At 43.2% G+C, this 9,721-nt stretch overlaps 1 protein-coding gene across 1 annotated transcript in view; it reads right to left on the minus strand.

Moving 5' to 3' along the window:
- Positions 1 to 9,721, minus strand: part of DCDC5 (doublecortin domain containing 5) — a 90,492-nt gene that overhangs the window by 20,126 nt on the left and 60,645 nt on the right. Inside the window, exons 11-15 of the mRNA XM_018567677.1 lie at positions 4,736 to 4,882; positions 4,193 to 4,378; positions 3,649 to 3,763; positions 3,394 to 3,564; positions 1,190 to 1,375 (exon numbers count right to left, since the gene is read on the minus strand). Coding sequence (XP_018423179.1) covers positions 1,190 to 1,375; positions 3,394 to 3,564; positions 3,649 to 3,763; positions 4,193 to 4,378; positions 4,736 to 4,882 — 805 coding nt within the window. The remainder of the gene's footprint in view (positions 1 to 1,189; positions 1,376 to 3,393; positions 3,565 to 3,648; positions 3,764 to 4,192; positions 4,379 to 4,735; positions 4,883 to 9,721) is intronic.

The following is a 9,721-nucleotide window of genomic DNA, read 5'->3' on the forward strand; positions in this document are numbered from 1 at the left end:
GTACTGTATAGCGTTGCCGATGTACAGTAACGAACAGTGTACTGTACATCGGGCAATGAAAATACTTACCAGGACCCGCAATGAAGATCGGAGGACACCACTTCCGCCGGCGACACGGCGCACTGACGCTGACGCACAAGGTCGGAGGTCGATCGGCGCTCCGTCGTAAGTGCGAGTGGTCGCAAAACAGGTAAGTCGGTAAGTGAGGAACATCTGTATGTAAGTAAAATCTACAACACATGCTCGATTCCCATGAAGGAAATGGATTTAGAATGCAGCTGGCCATACATTGCCAATCTGTGGGCTGAACAAGAAAACATTATCTTATCAATTCCCTTATTTAAGCTAAACAGTGTGTATGGGGGAATCCCGCATTCCTGCTGGGCTATTGCATTCTGAAAGCATTGGGTGTGCTGCTGCCAGAATACCTGAACAATGGCTGCAACTGATTAGCTGAAGTCACTGATCGTCGAGAATTTTCAGACTGGCTCCTTCATTGACTTTTGTTGAACGGAGGGGTGCCAACTGGGCCACACACTGCTCGAATATTGTCAGCAGGACTTGGCCGAAATTTCACCAGTGTATGGCCAGCTTAAGAATAATTGATGAATGATAACATTGAGAAATATTGAGGTGCCTGTTTCTGTCTCTCTCTCTGGTGCTCACACAAAGTCAGTCATAAAAATGTCAATAAAAACTGGATCGGCCACACAAAGGTCAACCTAAATTAAACCCATAATACTCACTGAGCGGAATCTAGCAAAACTGGAGCAAACATAATCTGGAGCAACTGCCTGTGGCAACCAATCAACTTCTATCTTTAATTTTCAAAGCTTAATTGAACAAACTGATGATTGAAGCTGATTGGTTGCCATAGGCAACTGCTCCATATACTGTATGCTTCAGTTTTGATGAATTCCCCTCAATGTCTTTGTGCAACATGCTAATTTCAGTTATAGAATGTCTAAACTGTGTATATTACTTATCATTTCTGTACCAATAAGTATTGGGAGAAGCTTCAAATATTAAACTGGACTCTGGAAAGTATTTGTTTTGTATACATACAAAGTAAAAGTATAATTAATAAGATGGGATACAAGGGGGAGACGGGAAATTGTTTTACCAGTGATGATGATGATGATATTACATAACATTTTGAATGAATCATCTCCAATATTCTCTGTGTTACCTTTGTGACATGAAGACAGTTAAAGGGTCCTAAAGGGCTTAGCTTGGAGTCTTTTAGTCCTGAGGCACAAGAGAACAATGTACCCTCTTGGATTCTCTTCATCTGTCTATTTGGTCTCAAGGTTCTTGCACAGGACACACAAGTCACCCATTCCTCATTGTCGTTGGGTGAGATTAGAAGATAGCCCTATAAGAAATATTCATGAATACATAGAAGTTATACATTTATTGTGGAAGATGGAGGTAAAGTAGATCTACACCCAATCTGTAAAGTCTCATATGTGCTTTAACATCTAAATGTAGTTTTAAAAGCTGTATTTGATCTTTCCTGCAGCTTACATGTAAATAATATCTGATGATCTGGCGATGAACATTCTATTTGAGGCACTTCCTGTTATGGTGTCACAACTATCTCCCAAGTGTGCTCCTGTGTTGTCACCCTGTCACCCCCACTCCAGCATCTCTATAGAATCTTAAACTCACCTGTCCACGTTCCTGCCAGATCCACACTTTGTGGGCCAAGGGGATCTACAGAGCCACTGTTGGAAACTCGCCCAGCATTCCTCAGTAGTGATGAGCCAGGGATGCCCCCCGCTGCCAGGGCGTGAGTTCACTTAAGCCAGCTTAGAACTGTTACCACCACCCCGCCCTCATGCCCTGGCCCGATCAGTGGCTGTACTTGCAGCGGGGGGCATTCCCTGACCCTTTGGGCCGAGAGAGGAGGTGGTGGTCACAATTTTGAGCCATTTTAGGCACAAGCTCATTACTATTCCTCAGTTCTTTTATACATGCATAGAAAAATGTAAAGTGTTTAGTATGGTGAGGCCATCTATTATGCACACCAATAGATGACATATCCACAGGAGTAAATGAGTGTCCTTGTGTGTCCTCATGCTCCTGCACAGTGTGGATCTGGCAGGAGCATGAGCAGGTAAAAATAAGACTTTTGGGAAACCTCTAAATTTTCTGATGTGAAGGGGGTCTTCTAATGTGAAGAGGAGCTTCTGATGTGGAATGAGGGGGCTCCAAATGTGAAGGGGGAACCCCGCGTTTTTCATGTTTTTGCCTGGGGTCCTCCATATTAGACCACTATCTCGGGTAAGGGTCTGGTATGGATTTTGGAGGGGCCACATGTCATTTTTTTTAACTTTTTGGACAGGGGTGCCTCGAGATTATACATCTGTTTACAGGGTACCGTTACTGAATAAAGGTTGAGAAATGCTGACTTAAAGGTTCATTATACAAAACTATAGTTATCCTTTAATCAGCTGTAAAATATATAAAACATATATATATATAAAATATATAAAAACAAAAACCCTTTTCACCCTTACTTCAACAACTCCTGTGCAAAAAAATATATGCACTGTAATTAGCTGCTCCTGATTGATGTGGGTAACTATAACTTATCATTTTTTGTTTACATTTTAACAAACACCAAGGGTGTAAAACCTGTTATATTGATCAGAACAGAAAGAGCTGCTGACAGGAGCTCTGACATAGAGATCAGGACCTGGGCATGTGCTGGGAGCTACACCCCTGGGCATGTACCCAGCTTGGAAGTACCTTTGGAAGTATAAGATACATCCCAGCAAGAGATGAGCAAGCTGGCTTGGGTTTGCCTCGCTTGGTCGTTCAGCGACCCAGCCAGAAATGCAGGTTCGGTGAACAGCCAAGCAAACCAGTCTATGTCACAGTAACCAATCATGCTGTGCAGCCCACACAGTGTCATTGGTAGCTAAGACACTGGTGGCAACATAGGATAATAGGTTGTTATAGTGAGGCTTCCAGCATCCTAGCAAACGATGGGTTTATGGGAATGTAACTCCGCCGTACACAGAGGAGTGTCTGTATTTTCACCTTGTAAGCCTGTGAATAACTCACTTCCTGTCCTTTTGTGTCTACACTCACTTCTCCGCTGTATCAATAGAAATAACCTTGGTTGTCACACAGGATGAACATCAAACACGTCTGCCTATGTTCATCTCCATTACATGGTGGATGGATAGGACTAGTAGTTTACATAAAGATAAGATTGGTTATGCTGTCTTTTTATCTCCCAGGAACTGAAAAGGACGCTGCAGTTCTGGCAAGATCAATAGGAATTTTCTGTACTTATAAATATTAACGCCTGAAATATGGAAACCAATTCACCCCCCAGATCGTAGGATTTTGTGGTGGGTTTAGATATCTGTGATCACCTACCGGTTGACTTATCTCCTCCGTATTGGTAATGGTATAAGTGCAGATTGAGGAGTGAATGGCTGCTGTAATATCTTTATCCATCTGGTCACTATAAAATGCTGTCAGCACTTTTTTATTTTCGTCATAAGACCATTTCTGATTGGCTGCTCCATTGATGTGATCTTCATATTTCTGTAATGAAAGGTGTATAACTTTACTGGGGTCCACAAGCAGATCATAATATGTAAAATAAGACTGAAGAAGAATATATCTTACCTGAAGAATAATGGGGCATCCTATGAATCCTATATCTCTCTGCTTAACCCCGGGGTATACTTTTGGCAATGAGAGGGCCAGTACAAGGTCGGTGTTACTAGCTAAATGGAATGTTCTGTTAAAAATAAAAACATGGACAGTTTACTTTCTGACATACACTTATAAACACATTACAGGGGAACTTTTATGGTTTATCTGTAAAACAAAATTAGTCAAGGTAACTAGACTTGCTGTATTTTTCTTGAATACGTTTTGCTGGTCATCTGACTAGCTTTCTCAATTTAGAAACTAGTCAGACTTACCTTTGATGATTATTTGTTTTGTTTTGCGAGCTCATGGATATTTTAAATATATCAGGATGTTACAGTCAGAAACAGCCAGCCTGCATATTATATTTGCTTATTATCTCATCAAGAGCCAGGCAATCAAATAGAATGATTACATAGTTACATTTATTGATGTGATTTTATCTGCATGTGTAGTGCAGTTCATATAGAGATTATCATTTAGATTGGAGTTAGTTGCTCAATGTATTTTGTTTTACCTGTTTTCCTCCTGGTACTTCCAGCGCTGACTGAGGTCATCAGGGTCCCGATTAACAAGCAGAACATCGGCTCCTGCATGAAACTCTGTCACCCCCAATACAAGACTGGGGAGAGCAGAATTAACAATCTGTCCATCTACATATTCAAACTGTTGCTGGTGAATTTTCAACCATCTTCTAGAGGTTCTGTGAATGGAACAGTAAACTTTGCTTAAATATTGTGTATCAGGCATGACACTTTCACATGCATTCCAATGTGACTGCACAGCTGCCTAGGATAATGAAGGGGATGCAACAAAAGAATAATGTCAAACATGCTAACAAGACTGATGTAACACCCAGACATGTTCACAAATCATAGGCAGGGTAAATCGTAGAAGCCAGACTAAAATGTTCCAGTTGGTGTCTAACTTTCCTGAGCCATTTGTATTGCCACTGCATTAAATCCCCCGTACCCAGACTCCGAAAAACTTCCTGCTGATTTTGGGGCAAGTAGGCTCCCATATAAATTAATTTAATAAAATGATAATGATCCATGTTTACCTAAAGTAATTTTTTTCTTCCTGGACGTGATCCTGTTCTGGCTCTTCATCACTGGGTTCCTCAGTGTCCGGAGGTATTTGTTGCCAGGGATATTTAACATTCGTACATAGGGCATCGATTCGTCTGTGAGCTCTCCTGTGGGGACTCCTAATGAGGAAGAAAAATGAGGAAGAAAAATACAAGTGGGAAGTGTGATAAATGCATTTACAGATAAATTAAACTAATGTAGCGCTCACCCCCGAAGGAGCCGCTGAATAACCGGATATTTCTATCCCCCTACACCAATGTACCACCCAAATCGTGGATCCACAGCACACCAACACACCTTTGAACAGTTTTATAGCAGATTTACTGATAAAGCAGAAAATATTCATATACATATAAAAATATTATAATGTAAAATATGTCCGTCTAAAAGGTCGGTTCACCCTAACTTTATATTTTGACATCACTTGGGTACTCTGCCCGTGAGATCCGTACACTTGATGCCTTAGGTCTGCACACCTGCTGGGCAATTATAAGGGGTTTCCACTCTCCCTGTTTGAATTTCTATTTATTGTATATTATGGAAAATGTAACATAAGGAGCTGGAACACACAAAGGTGGGCAGAACACAGAAAACTTCCAGTTTTGACAGGGAGATCACTGTGGTGGAGTATCCAAATCCTACAAGATTCCAGAGGCTGAGACAGCCCCCTATGTGCCACCTATAATTTAAAAAAAATTTGGGTGGACTAACTCTTTAAATAAAAACAGAATGAATGAGGAAAAGATCAACAAAAAGACTGCTCTGGACAATTGTGGCAACGTTAAAGAGAAAATACTGTATGCCCAGTGGTGTATTTTGGTTTGTGCTGACCTAGGCAAGACTAAATTCAGGCACCCCCTTAATCTAAATTCACCCCACCCTATCCTGTTAAGGACATTTTTCACAACCTGTCAGTCACTGGATACAGCGCACAAGGGGTCTCAGGAGAGCTGTGCAGGGTTTATGGTGGGCTGTGTGGGGTCTATGGTGGGCTGTGCAGGGTCTCAAAGGGACTTTGCATAGTCCCTTTCTCTGCATACATGTGCTGGTCCTCTTACCTGCAGCTCGAAGTGCCATCAGTATCAACAAGATACATTGCAGTCCCCAGCCTGCTTCTGGGACATCCCACCATCAGATCACATGCTATGGCCAGCCCGAGCCACCCGCTCCTTCTCCTCCACCTCCTGTACAAAGTCAGCTGGACCGCATCTCACTGGGCCCTCCCCTCCACCAGGCAGCTCTCTAATTAGGCTGCCACTTAGGGCCTTGCGACTGCCCAGTTTGCCTCATTAGGCAGCTCCCTTTGCACTACAGATCTACCTGGCATAGTGCTTGAGGTGATAGCACCTAATACATGCTTAATCCCATTGCTAAAATTGAATTTTCAGTTAATGGGGCATGCTTGCTCTTTAGGAGATAGAAGCCTGTTGAAGGGATATTTTGTCCTCATTTCAATTTTGGGTGCCTACTGGTTATATTGTCTCAAGGAGATCAGTAACCCAAACACATCGGGGGTGATTTACTAACCTAAACACGCACCAGGTGCGTGTGCATTTTTACACAGCAAAACGTATTTATCAACCAAACACGAGCAACGTGTCACATTTTCACGCCGTTATGGCGCATTTTTATGTATTTACGTACGTGCGCGTCATGTAGCATGTGCCATAGGCTACATGCCGCTCTAATAGCGGCATGCAAGTCTCTAAAAGCATATTTCCACTAATGCCATATATGGAAAAATCATGCACATGATGCATATATAATGCTGCTTCACAGTTTAGACAAAAATGGTTAGCTCATGCATTTACATTCCTGCATTCATCAACGCAAGCAACACAACGTAGAGCTAATTTACACAACATCACCTTGCAATTCATGCAGGGCTTTGCACAACACACCTGCTGGGTGTGTACACACTACAAAGGTGTAAGACAGCCCCCTATGTGCCACCTATAATTTAAAAAAAATTTGGGTGGACTAACTCTTTAAATAAAAACAGAATGAATGAGGAAAAGATCAACAAAAAGACTGCTCTGGACAATTGTGGCAACGTTAAAGAGAAAATACTGTATGCCCAGTGGTGTATTTTGGTTTGTGCTGACCTAGGCAAGACTAAATTCAGGCACCCCCTTAATCTAAATTCACCCCACCCTATCCTGTTAAGGACATTTTTCACAACCTGTCAGTCACTGGATACAGCGCACAAGGGGTCTCAGGAGAGCTGTGCAGGGTTTATGGTGGGCTGTGTGGGGTCTATGGTGGGCTGTGCAGGGTCTCAAAGGGACTTTGCATAGTCCCTTTCTCTGCATACATGTGCTGGTCCTCTTACCTGCAGCTCGAAGTGCCATCAGTATCAACAAGATACATTGCAGTCCCCAGCCTGCTTCTGGGACATCCCACCATCAGATCACATGCTATGGCCAGCCCGAGCCACCCGCTCCTTCTCCTCCACCTCCTGTACAAAGTCAGCTGGACCGCATCTCACTGGGCCCTCCCCTCCACCAGGCAGCTCTCTAATTAGGCTGCCACTTAGGGCCTTGCGACTGCCCAGTTTGCCTCATTAGGCAGCTCCCTTTGCACTACAGATCTACCTGGCATAGTGCTTGAGGTGATAGCACCTAATACATGCTTAATCCCATTGCTAAAATTGAATTTTCAGTTAATGGGGCATGCTTGCTCTTTAGGAGATAGAAGCCTGTTGAAGGGATATTTTGTCCTCATTTCAATTTTGGGTGCCTACTGGTTATATTGTCTCAAGGAGATCAGTAACCCAAACACATCGGGGGTGATTTACTAACCTAAACACGCACCAGGTGCGTGTGCATTTTTACACAGCAAAACGTATTTATCAACCAAACACGAGCAACGTGTCACATTTTCACGCCGTTATGGCGCATTTTTATGTATTTACGTACGTGCGCGTCATGTAGCATGTGCCATAGGCTACATGCCGCTCTAATAGCGGCATGCAAGTCTCTAAAAGCATATTTCCACTAATGCCATATATGGAAAAATCATGCACATGATGCATATATAATGCTGCTTCACAGTTTAGACAAAAATGGTTAGCTCATGCATTTACATTCCTGCATTCATCAACGCAAGCAACACAACGTAGAGCTAATTTACACAACATCACCTTGCAATTCATGCAGGGCTTTGCACAACACACCTGCTGGGTGTGTACACACTACAAAGGTGTCTAGATTCCACCCATAGATCATGCTGGGAGGGAACACACTACAGAGGTGTATACTTGTTCGTGGCGTGTTTATAAGGTTAGTAAATCAACCCCATCATGTCAAACAAATATGACATCATCTAAGGGTAGCTATAAACAGGCTTGTCTTGCACCAGATCCTATATGATGCTCAGATGAATCATGTTCAAGTTAAAAGGTAGCTAATGGGACTAAAATAAACACCTTTCCCTATCTGCTTGAAAATCACTGTGATCTGGCTGAGCCTTCCCTCTTGTTATGAAGATGAGAAGAAACTAACTGCATGTTCCTTGCTTCTGCATTTCAACTATATATCAGGGAATGTAGCAGCAGGGCTTAGCATGATTGGGAACTTCCATCATGTCTCCCCTAACTGTCCCTATGGAGGAGACAACTCCCTATCTACGACCACCTTAAAGATGAACTTCAGGCAAGTAAAAAAAACGAATTGATCTAACTTTGTATTAACTCATACATCAATAAACTTACTTTTTTTAAATGCAAGCAGTGTAAGTACTTGAATTTGACTTATATGCCAACCTCTTGCCATCCTCTCTACAGTAGCTGTCAGGACAATAGTGGGAGCAGATGTGTGCGTGTGCCAATACACAGGACAAGGGTCATCTCCAGCTCCATTCTACATGGGCAAATTCCCACAAGCAAGCTAATCTATGAGGGCAATTTGCTTGAATTTGTGGGCGTGCAGTTGCACTTACACCTAATCCCAAGCTTTGCACTAGAAGGCATATGTAAAGGAGAATTATGGGGAGAGTGAAATGCACTTGTCCCCATAATTAGAGCTAATGTGTGACACTGCAGCTGTCACACATCACCTCTATAGATCGAGAACTGAGCAATCACATGCCGCTGATCGCTCAGTTCACAATATTCTCCCTGCAGAAAACGGTGACTGACAGTCACTGCTCCCCGCAAGGTTTCCCCCCTCCCCTCTCTGTTCCTTCAGTGCTGACTGGTGGGACAGTGTAGGAGGAGGCAAAGCCAACTGTCAATCAGGTGGTGGGGTGGAATATTGTCAGGATCTTTCCCAGCCACAGCATGGCTCTGCGCTGTCAGCATATAGCGGGCAATAGCCACATGTTTTGGGTCACATGAAGACATAGTAAATGTCCTCCTATGACCCTAAAGAGAAAAATGGTTGGTTCATAGTTCTCTTTTAAAAGACATTGCTGAGCTAGGAAGTTGCTGGATGGTCTTCAGATGTTTCCTGAAATCTGATCCTGAACCTGTTCCTGATTTGCTTCCCTGTTGCTGCCCTTGGATTTCTCTCTGCTCTGCCTCCTTCTAATTGACCTTGGCTAAGTTCCTAACCATGACTTGTCTTTGTTATCTCTGGTTTGATCTCAGCTAAGTTCCTAAAAACGACTTTCTCTGCTAATCATCAGGTGTGACCTTAGCCTGCATCCTGTCTATGAGTCTGCCTGCTATCTGTCTTACTGGTCACCAACCTTTGCTTGTCCTGACTACGCTTCTAGTCTGCAGGGATCCTGTGTCTCGCCCAGCTTTTTACGTTGAACTGAACTACCAGCACCTGTGTCACTCTGTGCCCTCTCACTGCGCTTTCCTCCAGGGGTGTCAGGACCAGAGGTCTAGAAGTCTTGTCATCTCAGCTTCTAACAGCTACGTGATAGTATCACTCAGATTGAGAAGGTGGTGTCGTCAGAGTTGGCTCCAGACATTAAGAAAAGTGTGCATGTGTGTTGGGGGGGGGGGGGGG

Source organism: Nanorana parkeri, unplaced genomic scaffold, assembly GCF_000935625.1.
Source record: "Nanorana parkeri isolate BGI_ZX_2015 unplaced genomic scaffold, ASM93562v1 scaffold30, whole genome shotgun sequence".
NCBI classification, from domain to species: domain Eukaryota; kingdom Metazoa; phylum Chordata; class Amphibia; order Anura; family Dicroglossidae; genus Nanorana; species Nanorana parkeri.